Source organism: Typopeltis vanoorti, chromosome 26 (genome assembly GCF_054136105.1).
Source record: "Typopeltis vanoorti isolate ZY-2024b chromosome 26, IOZ_Tvanoo_1.0, whole genome shotgun sequence".
NCBI lineage: Eukaryota > Metazoa > Arthropoda > Arachnida > Uropygi > Thelyphonidae > Typopeltis > Typopeltis vanoorti.
The window spans coordinates 24,293,014-24,309,852 of NC_143574.1; the positions used below are offsets into that span (position 1 = coordinate 24,293,014).

Below are 16,839 nucleotides of genomic sequence, written 5' to 3' on the forward strand. Positions count from 1 at the left end.
CCATACTGGTTCATTTCCACATTTATTGACCTATCTTATTGGACGTCTCCAAACTGTTCAGCATGGAAAGAATTTAAGAAAGTGGAAACCCAAAATTATCCTACTATTCCTGACACAGAACACTCACTCCACCTTTGATTTTCTGCCAGAAAGAAATCAGAAGAATTTTGTCCAAACTGGTTATGAAAAAAAATTGACTTTTTGCTGATGACATTTTTTCTGATTGTTCTAATGGTTTGTGCTCCCAAGTCAACTCCTGTTTTCTGTTGCCTTGTTATTTTGTTCTATTCCAGTAGTACCTATTCTTCTGCCTAGAAATTAGCTCATATTCAACCCATTGCTGAGGAGGATGACAAATCTTTGCCACTTAATTACCATCCAGTTTCACTTAGAAAAATTTAATTTCTTTCTAAAGTAATGGAAAAACCATTTATGCTCAACAGTTCTGTGCTACTTTGAAGCTACTTGATTAACGAATGATCACCGGCAGTATGGATTCTGCCACTGTTAATCAACAAGCTGTTTTCTTGCTTATACTAATCCACCCTTGTACAAATGGAAAGGTTTCTTTCTGCTTGGGGAGTCTCAAGTAGTTGCTCTTTGTATCTTTAACATTTAATCAAGTTTGGCACAATGGCCTATTCAGAAAGCTTCCATCATACAGACCATCATCTAACATGTATGATAAAGGATGGATCTTTATCCTTAAACTGTAGAATATCGACATCTACTGCCCTAAATTTTGATCTCCAGACATTCTTCAACATGGTTCTGAAAATCTTGTTAGCTTTATTACTCGTAAAACTCAATTCTGTTTTATTTCTCACAAAAAATAATCCTTTTCTTCCAGTCTTACTTTTTGACAACACTCAGATCTCTGGGCAAGATGGCATTTCTCTTCTTGAGATTACACTAACCTCAATCAAATATGTCTCTCTCTCTCTCAACATATTACAAAACACACTTTCATACCATCCAAAAACTTAAGTTTTTCTCTTTCATTCAAGACTTTATTTAACCTATAAACAGCTGTATAAATCACAAATCTCTCCAGCCATTGAATACTGTTCTTACATGTGGAGTTGTATCTCCTAAGAGCTCCCTAAAAAAATTGACTCAGTATAAAATAGAGCAACTAGGTTGGTTAATGATTTACCTCTCACCAATTCACTCCACGCTTTTTCACACAGACTTTCATTTTCTGCAAATATTTCCATAGTCATTATCCATCAGAAATTGCATCAATCTTTTCCCTGCTCTCCTCTGATTCACTCAAAACACTTGCTGTTCAAACCTCCTCACAGTTAAATTCAAAATCCACAGACAAAATTATCTTTATTTTCATTCTTCTATTTTCTTTTGGAACATCCTTCCTTGTTATGTATATTCTAAAGAGTGTAATCTACCGGTCTTCCAGTCTGGTGTTAACAAGCATGTTCTTTTTCCTCACCTTTCTGTTCATTTACAGTTCTAAAATACTATAGGTTAAAAAGCCTCTCATGGATGGAATTACCATAAATTGTTTGTGTGTGTAATTAATAAAAGTGTGCCACTTAACAGTTAAAACTGACCTCCCCCCCCCCTTTTTTTTTCATTTTAAGTTTAACTCCAACTTAAAACTTGTACTTCTCTTGATCCAACAGGAGGGTACACAATTTGAACTATAATTCTTTCCCTTTTTCTGTTAGATTATTATCTTGTTCTTATTATTGGTTATTAACATTAAGATTCTGGGTATAAACCAAGAAAAACTTTTGCCAGCAAAGGAGGTTGATCGATTGATAGAGTCTCTACTACTAATGGCTCATGCAAAAAAGTTAAGCAAGTTTGAGCACAGTCAGTAGTTGGAAGGGTTGGAAGTCGCAGGTGGTTCTACAATTTCAAAAAGCGTATTGACTCCATAACGTAAGAATCCAAGGTGAAAGCGCAAGTACTGACACTAAAACTGCAGAATTATTTCCCAATGAATTGAAGGAGCTTATTGAGAAGGAAGGCTACACAGATAATCAAATTTTTAATGCTGACGAGACTGGCTTGTTCTGGAAAAGAATGCCATCGTGCACATTTCTAGCAGAGAAGGAAAAAACACAAGCTGGGTATAAAGTGTCAAAAGACCGATTGACACTTTTACTAGGAGGTAATGCGTCAGGTGATTTTAAATTGAGGCTGCTCTTAGTGTACAGAGCGGAAAGAGCTCTTAAGGGCTTTACAAAGAACAATTTACCTGTTCATTGACGTTAGAATAAAAAAGCGTGGGTGACTCGTTCAATTTTCGAAGACTGGTTTAAAACTTGTTTTTGCCCTGAAGTTAAAAGCTATTCTAAAAAGAATGATATTCCTTTCAAAATTTTGCTTTTATTAGACAATGCACCAGGCCATCCAACTCTATTCACTGACTTAGATGAAAATGTCAAGATTCATTTTTTCCCTCCAAACATAACATCAAATCTGCAGCCGATGGATCAAGGCGTTATCTCCACTTTCAAGGTTTACTATTTAAGACGAACTTTTGCACAAGCTATTAAAACTGCAACAGAAGAAGATTCTTGGACTTTGAGTGAATTTTGGAAAAAATTTAACTTAAAAGATGCCATTCGAAATATTTATGAATCTTGGCAAGAGGTGTACAGAGCAACATTAGAAGCAACATTAGAGCCATATGGCACAATATCTTGCCGCATTGTTCAAAGGACTTGGTTGCCTTTGCAACTCAGAAAGAGGAAATCTCAACAGAAATTGTGCAGATGGGCAAAGATCTTGGTTTTACAAGTTTAGATTGTAAACTTGTAAAACCAAGTGAACGAATGTTAATGTGAATGTAAATGTGAACGAATGTATTGATTCTCATTCGAATGATCTAGATGATGAAACCCTTTTGGAGTTGGAACAACAACAAGCCTATGAAGCAGAAGAAGATGACCCCACTAATGTCATGGTTGAAGAATTTTCCTTTGCTGACCTTTCAACTTTTGTGAGAAAAATCGACGAAACTTCCAATTTTCTCATAAATGCTGACCCGAATATGGAAAGAAGCATCAAAGTGAGACAAAGTCTCAATAATGCCATCAAATGCTACAGAGATCCAGTACTTGAAGAGACAAAAAAGACAAGGATGGTTCAACGAACACTAAAAGACTACTTAGTAAAAAGTAAACTACTGTATGCTAAAATTGAAGCAATATTTGTTTTGTTTTCTACAACTTTTATATCAGTTTAAAAGGATTTCATTTGTTATTTAGTTAATAAAAATAACTATTTTTTTTTAAATTTTTAAACATTTTTATTATCCTAAATTTTTGTAATAAACAAATTAAATTGAAAACCTTTATAAATAGACCTTGAACAACGCGGTTTTGCATAACGCAGACGCTTCTTGGAACCAATTAACCGCGCTATACAAGGTATTCCTGTATGTAGGTACATAATAATTACCTACATAATAAATAAATAAATTATTGTTATTTATTTATTTATTTATTTTTTAATTTTTTTTTTTTTTTTTTTACAGTCTTGGTTGTACCGTCTAACTTCTGAAAAAGAAAACTTGGTGGAACATTCCATTGCGAAATCTGGAGAACTTAATCTCTGGGTAAGATAATCAATTATTGGTTTCTTTAATCTCAATAAAAATGATGTGTGTTAATAGGAAAATTTCATTGACGTTGATCTTAAATATTTCATTTTAAATTCATTTACTAAAAATAAATGCAAAATAAAAAAGCAAACAAATTAGAAAGAAAAGTATAGTACTACATTTCTTTGTATTATATGTGTCAAGAAATTATTTTCTTGTTTTCATCCATATTTTACCCTACTATAAGAGCAAACAGAAAGTTTACTTATCTTCTTCTTTTCAGCCATTTTCTGTCAACTGCTGGACAGAGGTCTCCTCCACATCTTTCCACCTTTCTCTGTTCATGGAAATGGTTGACCAATTTTCCCCCAACAAAATTTGACAATTCATCACTCCACCTTCTTTTAGGACATCCTCAGCCTTGTTTCCCTTCTTTTGGAATCCATTTCGTTAGTATAGTGGTCCATGCTCATCTTCTCTTCTCTTCTGGATAGAAGTCCAGCCCATTTCAATTTTAGTCACTTATGGGGAAGAATGATGTCAGTGATATGAGTCTGGCTTCTTATCTTTTAATGTGATTCCTAACATCAACCTCTCCATTTTTCTTTGAGTTGTTGCTAGTTTATTTGTCAGTGCTTTTGTTAGAGACCAAGTTTCACAACTATATGTGATGACTGGTAGTATACACTAGTTACATGTCTTCATTTTTAAACTGAGTGGGACATCATTGTTTTGAAAAATGCTTTTCAATTTTCTGAATGCACTCCCAGGCAAGTTGAACTCTCCTATTTATTTCCTTTTGGAGTCCACAGTTTAGATCAATGAGATGGCCTGAGTATATATATGAAGGGACTCTTTCCAAGAAATTGTTTTCTATTATTATGTTTTTTGGAAGTCAATTGAATAAATTCATATGGAATAAGAGAGAAATTAGTTGGAACGCTAAATTAGCTGTATACATGACAGTGTTCAAACCAGTTTTAACTTATGGATCTGAGAACTGGGTCAGAAGTAAAACACTTGACCAAAGACTAGAGACCGCAGATATGAGAGTCCTGAGAAAGATTAGAGGCATGAACAGATGGCATCAATGGCAATAGCATATTAAAAATGAGGATATTAGGAAAGAACTTGGCATTGTCAGCATCCAGGAATGCGTTAGCAGAACTAATCTCAGGTGGTATGGTCACTTAAACAGAATAGGTGAAGAAAGATTAGCAAAACAAGTGTTCTCTGCCAGGTTGGCAGCAAAACGACCCAGAGGAAGATCAAGATATAGGTGGATTGATACGGTAAAAAGTGCCTTAGAAGATAGAAATATAAGATCTGATAATGTTGGAGTCTTGACAAGTAACAGACTGATTTGGAGGAAGATTGTAGATAGGAAGTTAGTAATGATGTAATTTTTTTTCATGTATTTTTTTTTTTCATCTATCATATCCTGTACACCCCTTGAGGGTACATGGCAGGAATTTGATGATGTTTTTTGGTGTTACAAAATGATTAACACTCCAACTGGCCATGACGTCTATAGATGTCCAGCAAAATCTGGATACAATTCTGTAACACCTATTGAATAACATGGATAAGAAGTGCAGTTTGATCTCACTATTTCATCCACCACAGCCAGTAGAGAGGTTCTACTGGTTCTACTAACTAAATTAATTATTACTTGCTGACATTTTACTAACTCAAGCTTTCCTTATGAAAAGCACTTTACAGACACACAGCGAAACAGAATGAAATGACTTTCAGAATAAGGATTCTCTGCAGTGATCTTCTGTGATTACTGCTAATGGAATCTGCTTGGTTTCTGGAATGCCACTTTATCCTTCTGTCAACAGTAATCATAGATCACTGCTGAGTGTGCCACCTGTCACTCTCCATACATGTGGTACTTCTCTAGGTCATTTCATTCAATCTTCACTGAGTTTGTGAAACATCAGCTTGTAAATAATTAATTTAGTAAGGTATTTATTTTCATTCAGTTCCATGTGATTTTTATTCCAGAAACTTCAATATTGAATCACTACAGTGCTGCAGAACTCTGAATATGTAAATATTCCATTTGCAGATGATCTTAAACTTTTCACCCTACCTAGTCACACATTCGTATTGCTTTCCTCAAGGAATAACATAGTTTAGTTTCATGGTGCTTAAACAATGATATTATATTAAACATTGATAAATGTTTCACCTTTTTTCCAGAGGTATAATCAGACAAATTCAGAATATCTTATTTGTATGATAAAAGTGTTCCTATAATGAATGATTGGAGATTTTTTTAAACCCTTTCATTTCATTAGCATATTAACAAGCACATAATTATTTAGATTTTTGTTATGCTTTATGAATAGAGAGACATTTAAATATCTTAACTACTTGTTGATATGTGCTTATCTTGAATTTGCTACCTCAAGTATGGTTGCCATAACAAATATCATTCTAAAAAGTTGAGAAAATACAACACAAATTTCTTCAGGTGCTTATGTTCTGATTGAATATCCTATTGCTTAACATTTGTTGTCTGGCTTATGGTATTCACTCAACTTGAGACTTCATCTTTTAGAGGTGTTTTTGAGAATCTTGCCTATGAAGGGTTATAAACCTATAGTACATTAACATTAGTACTGTGTGGACTAAGGATTAGATAATTCAGGATCTTACTCTAAAGAGTAAGTTTCTGGATGAAACTTTCTTAAGCCATTTCTGTCTTCCAATAAGAAGAGTCCTCACCAATCCTCACCTTCTTGTGGTGCACCCTGTTGGGTATCTACTTTGATACTGAACGAACGAGGATGGGCTGGCAATTTGGGATTTAGCCGACCACTTGTATTCTTATTGGTTAAACCAAAAAAAAAAAAAAAAATGATGGTACAACATGACAGAATTTCATGCCGGCTGGGGCGGCGTCGCCTGGTTAAACAAGGCCCCCGTTGTTTTTGCCAGGGAACCAGGGCGAACAGCGAAAAGTCAGCTACTGGAACAAATCTGAAAACAAACCCCAACTCAACATCACCAAGGTTAAAGATCGGTACTATCAACGTAAGAAGCCTGAATGGCAAAGAAATGGAGCTAGCTGAGGAATTAGATAAGTACCAGATCGACATAATAGGGGTGACTGAAACAAAAAAGACCAAAACTGGCGAGATCTTACTGAGCAATAAATATAAAATGTTATATTAGGGCAATGACAATCAAGGAAAAGAAGGAGTAGCCATAGTATTCAACACAAAATACGAGGCTAATCTTCTTGAATGGCAGTCAGTCTCAAGTAGAGTAATGTGGGCAAATATGAGAATGGGGAACTGGACAATGAGACTTATTTGTGCCTATGGTCCCACAGAGGTTCTACTAAGGTAGAAGTGGAGGAATTTTTTGAGGCTTTAGAAAAAGCAACTGACACAATGAAAAAGGAAAAGTTGGTCCTTGTTGGGGATCTAAATAGCAGAGTAGGAAATGATTGTGAGACATACAAAAATATTTTGGGAAAATTTGGAGAAAAGAGCAAAGCTAATAATAATGGCAAATATCTGTTGGATTTCTGCTCAGGACATGGACTGGTTATTACTAACACCATGTACCAACATAAAAATGTGCACAAATTCACATGGAGAGAAGAGGCTAGGAATAAGAAAAGTCTCATTGACTATGTTATTGTTGATAGTGATGTTTTCTCCCTGGTGCAGACACCAGAGTGTACAGAGGATTTGAAATTAGAAGTGATCACTATTTAGTCTTGAGCAGGATAAAATTGAATTTCATATTGAAAAGAATAACATGTAAGAAAGTTTTAAAGCGAATAAAAGTTGAGCAGCTCTCAGATGTGAACTCTAGACTAAAATACACAAAGATTATTGAAGAAAAAATGAAAGGGTTTGAGAACAGGAACCAAACCTTGGAGATGCAGTGGCAAGCCTTGAAGAAAACACCGATTGATTCAGCCAGAGAGGCATGTGGTGAGGTTGTCTGCAAGGATAGAAAAATCAGAACTCCCTGGTGGACACAGGAAGTTAAAGAGGCAGTGAAGGAAAAGAAGAAAGCATATCAAAAGTTCCTGTCAAATAAGTCAGCTTGTGCTCTTAGAGAATATAGAGACAAATGCAAGAATGCTAAACACTGTGTAAAACTACCTAAACAAAAGTCATGGGAGGACTTTGGCAAGAATATAGAAAATAAATATCAAGAAGGTGGCAAAATAATTTTTAGAGGTTGTTGAAGAAGCTTAGGAATGGAGGAAAGGTTGCTGTAAAAGGAGTTAGAGATGATAAAGGTGACATGAAAACAGGAGAAAAAGATATCCTTGAAGTATGGAGTAATTACTTTGAAAAACTGCTAAATGAAACAAGCAGCGATGACAGCACAGTGATAAAAAACACTGACCAGGCATGCAGTCAGGAATACATATCCATACTTGAAGTAGAAAAAGCCATCAGCTTGAAATGTGGAAAGGCAGCAGGAGTAGATGATATTCGACCAGAAATGCTGAAATATGGTGGTATAAAAGTCTTACAGTGGCTGCACTGCATAGTTCAGAAAGCCTGGACTGAGGGACGAGTTCCCGATGATTGGAGCAGAGCTCTCATAGTAGCCATATATAAAAAGGAAAATAAAACTGAATGTGAGAATTACAGTGGTATTTCCCTACTGAGTGTTCCTGGCAAGATCTATGCAAGTATACTTGAGAAGAATTGTGGAAGAAAAGCTTGGTGAAGAACAAGCTGGATTCAGGCCAAATAAAGGCTGTCAGGATCAGATCTTCACTTTACGACAAATAGTCGAGAAAGCATGGGAATACAGCAAAGATCTGTATTTAAGTTTTGTCGATTTGGAAAAGGCATATGACAAGGTGCCAAGAGAGAAGCTATTCAATACGCTGCAGTTATATGGTGTCAATGGGGCATTATATCGAGCAATACTTAGTCTTTATTTGAGTTGTAAGTCAGCAGTTAGAATTGAAGGAAGTACAGGAAGATGGTTTAATGTTAAATCTGGTGTGAGACAAGGATGTACATTATCCCCTCTGTTATTCATTATCTATATGGATCACATTATGAAGGAATGTGGTATTAAACATGATATCAAAATTGGAGATGTTAATGTAAGCTCTTTGCTTTATGCGGATGATGTTATACTTCTAAATAAATCCGCTACAAGTCTGCAAGATTCTCTGACTAAATTGAATAGCTGTTGTAATAGATATGGTATGACGGTCAACAATAAAAAGACAAAGACAATGAAAATAGGCAGAATCATTGAAAATGTCAACTGTGTTGTGAATGAGGAACCTGTGGAACAAGTAAAACATTTCAGCTACTTAGGCACGATTTTTACTGAAGATGGTAAATTAAATATAGAAATAGACAACAGAATCAGCAAAGCTGGTATGGTGGGAAGTCAATTGAATAAATTCATATGGAATAAGAAAGAAATTAGTCGGAACACTAAATTAGCTGTATACAAGACAGTGTTCAAACCAGTTTTAACTTATGGATCTGAGAACTGGGTCAGAAGTAAAACACTTGACCAACGACTAGAGACCGCAGATATGAGAGTCCTGAGAAAGATTAGAGGCATGAACAGATGGCATCAATGGCAATATCATATTAAAAATGAGGATATTAGGAAAGAACTTGACATTGTCAGCATCCAGGAATGCGTTAGCAGAGCTAATCTGAGGTGGTATGGTCACTTAAATAGAATGGGAGAGGAAAGATTAGCAAAACAAGTGTTCTCTGCCAGGTTGGCAGGAAAACGACCCAGAGGAAGACCAAGATATAGGTGGATTGATATTGTACAAAGTGCCTTAGACGATAGAAATATAAGATCTGATAATGTTGGTGTCTTGACAAGTAACAGACTGATTTGGAGGAAAATTGTAGATAGGAAGTTAGTAATGATGTAATTTTTTCATTTGTATTGTCATATCCTGTACACCCCTTGAGGGTACATGGCAGGAATTTGATGATGATGATGAATAAGAAGAGTGGTGGCATCAATCTGGATGATGAAATGCATCTACAACCTAAAACATTTACAAACATCCATGCCACAGTGGGTTCCAAATCCACACCTTGTTGGTTGTAGAGTGGATATGCTACCCATGTCCTAGTTCACAAGAATATCTAGGATAACATCTCCTAGATATCCTTATCCCAATCAAGTATAGCAACACTGGAGTTTAAGACATGATCTTGGCATCATTGTAATGCCAAAGATCATGCAATTTAGAATAGTCAATCTTGAATAGTTAGAACTTGTATGAGATAAGGTTACCAAGAGGAGAAGTGATGTCAGTATTTTACATTGGAGGAGTGTATTTGATGTTGAATAAGAAACGATCTGGAGTGTTGGGTGAGTGGAGAGGATTGTCTTGTAAAATTAGATGCAGCAAAAGTTCCTGTAATTTAGCATCAATTTTTACATAGGTCGATCACATTGTAAATAACTCTAAACTACTCATTACTAAAAATTTTGTAAACCCATGTGGATATCTGAAAAGCAACAACACAAAATGTGCTTGTAAATTGTAAGTTAAATTAGTTGTTGAGATTGTGCAGTTTATTTAATTCTCAGAAATTGTAGAGATCTATTTTTGAAGTGTTTATTCCCCAAGCGAAAGGAATTATAGAGGATTATGTATGTGAAAGTTAACAATGGTTTGAAGGTCAGTATGTTCGCAGGATATTCGGGGGTCTCTGACTCTGAAAGAAGGAACTCTTGCTGCCCTGCAGTGAAGGTCATGACAACTGACGTCAATGTGCACATGGGACGTTCGGGGGCCTTAGGACTCTCTCTCTCATTTTTGCATTCTTCTTGGGACAGTTTACAGACCTGACTAGAGTTCGTCGGAATGCACCTGTTGCTACTAGGAGCGATGGAGGAATTTTTGCGATGAATTGCAGTTAGGAGTTCCCTCAGTGCATCAGAGGTAGGGCGCCTTCGACTCTATCCAGTACTGTCAGCAAACGGAAATCACTCTTCCTGCAAGTGAACCCACGAAGAGATGACTATTAAGCAGCATACAAAGAAGGCCTGCACAGAAGAACAAGTCAGACAGCTTGCAGAAACAGAGTAGGACCTCAAGGACTTGAAGGAAAGTACATGTCACAATGGACTTGTGAGTGCATTTTCCAGTATTATCAGTAAGGTGCATGAGGAGAGTTGTGATCTTCTGATTATAACATTCCTAGAACTGTAGTGTGGTAGCAGATAGAAGCAAATTAGAACTGAAGGGTAGATATGAGATAATTTGGGGGAAATGATATAGAAAAATTGTGATATTTTGGGACATGAAGTTTTTCTCTTTATGTAAATGACTGATTCTTTATTCTGGTTTTGTAGATGGACAGTTTGCTAAAGAATATTGCAATGCTTTTTCAGCTTCTCTTCCAGTTTGGTCATTTGAATTGGGAAATTAAAGATGCAGAGAAATTATATTCTTGGTTTAATCCTTTAACCAAGTGTAAGTAAAACAAAGTTACTTGTGAAGTTTCTTCATATGCAGATTTAATTTAGAGTATTACCAAGTGTAAAAGCTTTCAACAGAATTGAGTAAAGAGAGCCATTTGGATTTGTGGGCATTAAAGTTACCGATAAAGATTACTTTACTTTTGCATAGGGATTTTAAAACATCAAGCTTCAGGGAGAAAAAGTTAAAAGTGTCAAAGTGATTTTCAGCTTTAGGCAAGCAGTAGAAACATGGATGAATTTTCCTTAATGGTATAGGAAACCTTAAGCCAGAGAAGGTTGTAAAAGAGAAGATTCATTCACTTGGAAATCATATCAGACTGAACAAAAGCACTTTACTGCACGTAGCAGAAGCAATTGTACAGAGTGCAATTTGGACAGTTAAAGTGGACTGTGATTGTAGCTGTAATTTTGTGTTCACTCAAAAATAGGCCAGCTTTGGATGTCTGTAAGTGTGGTGCACATAATTTAAACTGTTGTTTATGTCACAAATATTGGGGAATTTTTTCTTTTTTTTTTTTTTTTGAGGGAGGTTTTTGATTTTTAAATTAAGACTGGAAGAAAATTGATGAGTTGGGTAATATATGATTGTCATTGTCTAATGAGAAAGAGGAGTGCAATGTAATGTCACCAGTCGAACTTGGGATTAAATTTACAACACTTGGTGAAGATCATTAATGTGTAGGAGTAGGAGAAGAACAGGCAAAATGACATAGTCCTGAGGTATTGGTTTTAAAGTTCAATGATAAAGATCCAGCCTTCTTCATCACACATAATGTTTGACAGTGGAGCTGGAAACCCAGTGTTGCAGAAGGTTGAAAACAGACCATAAGAGCACAAAGGCTTAATCTCTGAAGCCTTACCAAACCTGATCCCAAGACTTAGATGGCAGTGCTAAGTATTAGATCTAAATTTCAAGGATGAAGACTCATCCACCATGATACATATTTTCTGAGCACAAAGAAGTTTGAAACCTAGTTGCAGAAGTAAGAGAACTGACCATAAGATGACAGCTTACTTAAACTTTTGTGCCAATCCCAATCTCACACTTCACAGATAGTAATGACAAATACTCAAGTTTTCCCATATTTTTCCATGACATTTGTTCAAGGATGGATGACATATTCAAGATCCGTTGATTTATAGTGGCGGAATCCATAATTTCACTTGCTTATTAATTGGGAGGTTTGTGGATAGTGTAGAAGCTCACTGTTCATTAAATTTTTTCTTTCATTTAGAAAGAATGGAAGCAAGAGCAATTTGGGAGAGTTGCTCTAGCTCACACAGTACTGATGATGCCCCTTTGGTTGGAAGACTTGGGTTTTGAAGCTTGTCTAGGATGAAGAACCTTTATATGGGCTCTCCAGTGGAAGGTGAATTAGTCAGTTTTGTATGGAGGTGGCAGAGTTTTCCCACTAAAAACTCAGGTTTTTTTATTCTGCAAAATACACAAAACGGACAGAAAAATACACAGTTGATGCAACATAACACACTGGCCTCACAGTCTTTTGTAATTCCAAAAAAAAACAACAAAAATCTTTCTTAGGAAGAGTTTGAATACAGATTCATTTTCAAGCTGCAGGAAAGGTACTGCTGGAATAGAAAGCAAGTCAGGTGTTGAATAGTGATATTAGAAGACTTTTTTTGATACCAGTCCAGTTCATGCAAGATTTTCAGATCACTTTTTGGTAGAACATCAATGGGAGCATTAAATGTTACAAGCCATTCCAAAGAATGTAGGAGGATGTTATACTAAAATCATCATCATCAAATTCCTGATATATATCCTCAAGAGGTGTACAGGATATGATAGTACTACATGAAAAATAACATCATTACTAACTTCCTATCTACAATTTTCCTCAAATCACTCTGTTACCTGTCAAGACTCCAATATTATCAGATCTTATATTTCTGTCTTGTAAGGCACTTTTTACTGTATCAATCCACCTATATATTGGTCTTCCTCTGGGTCTTTTTCCTGCCAACCTGGTAGAGAACACTTGTTTTGCTAATCTTTCCTCACCAATTCTGTTTAAGTGACCATACAACCTGAGATTAGCTCTGTTAACTCATTCCTGGATGCTGACAACATCAAGTTCTTTTGTAATAGCCTCGTTTTTAATATGATATTGTCATTGATGCCATATGTTCATGTCCCTAATCTTTCTCAGGACTCTCATATCAGTAGTCTCTAGTGTTTGGTAAAGTGTTTTACTTCTGACTGGGTCAGAAGTAAAACACTGACTGGGTACTGCAGTGAAGAATTTTCAGCACTATTGACTACATTCAAATTGATCAATTGATCAATAAGAGAATGATGCAAGCTTTATTGCAGTATGCAGAAATACATATCCAAAAAGAAGGCAGACATTTTTGAGAAATTTTTATATGAACTTGATAGGTGTTCAAGTTCATAAAACATTTATTATGCAATTTGAGTTTTAAGATTATACTGAAACATTTTATAATTCTAAAATAAACTAATTCTTTTAATTCTGAAGTAAACACATAATTTCAATATTTCTTTTTTTTTTCTTTTTCAAATCACTCAAGAAATGAACTTCTGAAGTTTGACATATTTTTCTGATAAAGGACAAATTAAGAAGCATAAGCATTCCCTAGTACTGAAAGAGAGTTTTTACTCTTAAGGTTTCTGCCTGGTCTCTGACAAAAACCAACCAGTTTGAAACAGCTGTCAGGCCAGTGAAATGTTATCAAAATGGACCAACAGGAGGCTAATATATGGATGCTTGCTAGCAATCGTGTCACCTATAAGGTCCAGCTAGGGCAATTCGTAAATGCAAGCGTATTCCTATAAGCTATCTGTTCAAATTTCATACGAAACTTTTGAAATAAGAAGCTTTGAAATAATGCTGGATTTAATATCCACTTGATTTTTATAAATTTTGCATTGCTGAACTGAAGCTTTTTGGCTCTTTATTTTAGTAAATAACTAACCAGAATTTAGATGAGCATACCATTGCTGTTTAAGTTGGAACGGTATGTGAGGAATTTGTCAAATGCCTTTAAAAAGTTTAAAAGGCATTTGAAAAGACCTCCCCTTCACAAAACTATGCGGTCCTTCGTAGAGTAAAATATTCCTACTTGCCCATTCCTGAATTCTTTCATTAACTAGCCTTCCCAAAAATCTTAACCACTACCCCTGAGATACTAATTGCTTAAATTACACAATGAGACAATCTTGCCCTCTTTCCACTCAGATGGATGATGCAAGGTCTGAAATTTAAATTAAACAGGTTAACATTTCTCCTACATTTTTTGGAATGCACAAGGTGATTTTTCATCCAGCATCCCACTGCGGTAATCACGTTAGACTTCTTAGTATCCTATAAAAATCCAGTTCATCAACCTCTATTCTCATATCAATTCCTATCATATTAATTATCACATTATCTCCACATGGATGATACATACTCAACAACCCAGTCACTATTACAAAAGCAAATAAAAGAAATTCTGTAGTAGTAGTAGAAGTATACACTTCTGAGTATAGCAGAAAAATTTCTCTTCTTTTACAACATAAACTACATACCAAGAGATTATTCTGAATCCTACTAATAACCAAATCAACAAGCTAAATTCTTGACTCAAATATGTGATCAGATGGGATGAAGACATTACTTAAAAACTGAACATCCATTTTGGAGGAACCTCTCATTTGTATAGATTATCAATTATTTATGAAAGAGTTCCTCTCAGACCCACAGTCAACCATATAGATGCCCTTACAGTTCCCTCCAGATAGTCGACATGTTTGACTTTGTCATGCACTCAGGCTATTTCATTTGCAGAAACCATCTCTACAAAGAGATTGAAGGAACTGTTATGGGAAGCCCTCCCCCCCCTCTCTTCTGCATTAGCCAATTTTCTCTTGGAACAACTTGAAGATTCCTTTTAGGTACACTATATGGATGATGTCTTTGTCATCTGGTCTGAATTGGAAGCAGCTCTCCCTATCTCCCTAATCAAAATTAACAGACTGCATTCATGCATTAACTTCATGATGGAAAAAGAAAAGGACAGAAAATTTAGCCTTTTTTAGACATTTTCCTTTCCCATACCTCATCTGGAGTATATCTATTGTCCAATTGTGTCATGCATACTGCAGACAAGGTATACAAAATAATATGCAGGTAGATTATTATGTCTGTACATGAATGCTAGGAGCATCAGAAACAAAAGAATAGAAATTTGGTCAATATGTTGGGATCTCAGATCGTAGGCATTAGTGAGACCTGGCTGTCAGAATCAGACATACTAATTGGTATCGAGTGTAAAGGGGACAGTATTTTTAGGAAGGATAGAGAGGATAGGAGAGGAGGGGACCGTGCTGTCAGTGATATTGGATGACTTCAATCTAGTCAGTGATGAAACCTATGATTGTAGTACAAGTAACAGTATTCCATGTGGCAGTGAGTGAATCCATCTGGTGTGAGATGGAATCTGACAAGTTCAAATACACCGAAGAGCATTGTTAGAGACCTGTTAGATTGGTTGCTAGTGATGAAGAAATGAATCACCACATAGAAATGATGGACGCAAGAAGAGCAATCATAATGGGAAACTTTACTTATCCAAATATTCATTGGGTAGCAGTAAAATCTCACAAGGAAAATGAAACTGAATTTATTGAGCTGTTGTGAGACAACTTCCTCAAGCAGCATGTGACAGAAGGAACTCGACGACAAAGAGTGTGATTTGATTATAGTGTCAGAGGGCATTTCAGTGAAAGATGTAACTATTCTGCCTCCAGTTGTTGACAGACTCACTTGGGAAGTGACTAAGTTTATGAATGTTCCATTCAGAAAATATTACATGCTGAACTACAAAGCAGGAAATTATGACCAACTAAGGAGCATACAAAGTTTAGTGAAATGCGATCGGCTGCATGGGAAGCCTTTAAAAATTACTTAAATGATGCAATATCAGAATGTGTCTCAAGGGTTTAAAAAATAATTAGGCTAGTAGTCAAATGGATGTGTAATCTTATCAAGCAAGAGATTCGTAAGTAAAGGATGATGTGGAAGGAATACTGTATGTATAAGGATGATGTCCGTTATGAAAATTATAAGTAGTAGGCTAGAAGAGTCACAACTGTTGTATAGAAAGCTAAGTCATTATGAAAAGAAACTGGCTCTGCAAGCTAAAGACAACTCACAAGAATTCTATCAATATGCTACAAGTAAAAGAAAGAACATTGAATCTCTACTTTGCAATGAATATGAAAGAATAACTCTTCTGAATGCAGATGGTGTGACAGATGCTGAAGAGGTTGTTCAGCTGATTGTCCATTCTGCTAAAAGCTATCAACCTGGTGTATGCAATATTGAGTTCACTGCTACCTCTTCACTGGATGAAGAAACTCAAGTTTATGAAGTGGAAGTATTAGAGCTGTTGCACAAACTGAATAAGAATTCTGCACTAGGGACTGATGGGACATCAGCATGAGTGCTAAAAGTGTTCAGCTAAACTGGCTATCCCTTTGACCAGGCTATATAATTTGAGCCTCAGAACAGGGAAGATTCTGCAGGAATGGAAAGAATGTGCAGTAATCCAATTGCACATGGTGGTGCGAAGACTGATGCATCCAACTATTGACCAAACAATATCTCAGGAGTGGTAGTGAAGATTTTGGAAAAATTCTTTAGATCTTGCATTCAGAAATAGATTGACAGTGAATCTCTACTTGCAATGAACAGCATGGGTTTACTAAGGGAAGGTCATGTTTTAGCAACTTGCTCACATTCTGTTACAATGTTACCATTGAACTA

At 35.8% G+C, this 16,839-nt stretch overlaps 1 protein-coding gene across 4 annotated transcripts in view; it reads left to right on the plus strand.

The window, feature by feature from the left end:
- The window catches only part of ida (anaphase promoting complex subunit 5 ida), a 267,488-nt gene that overhangs the window by 132,438 nt on the left and 118,211 nt on the right, over nucleotides 1–16,839 (plus strand). For all 4 annotated transcript variants that reach the window (XM_090415176.1, XM_090415179.1, XM_090415177.1 and 1 more), the window contains one exon: nucleotides 3,509–3,589. In XM_090415176.1, coding sequence (XP_090271302.1) covers nucleotides 3,509–3,589 — 81 coding nt within the window. The remainder of the gene's footprint in view (nucleotides 1–3,508; nucleotides 3,590–16,839) is intronic.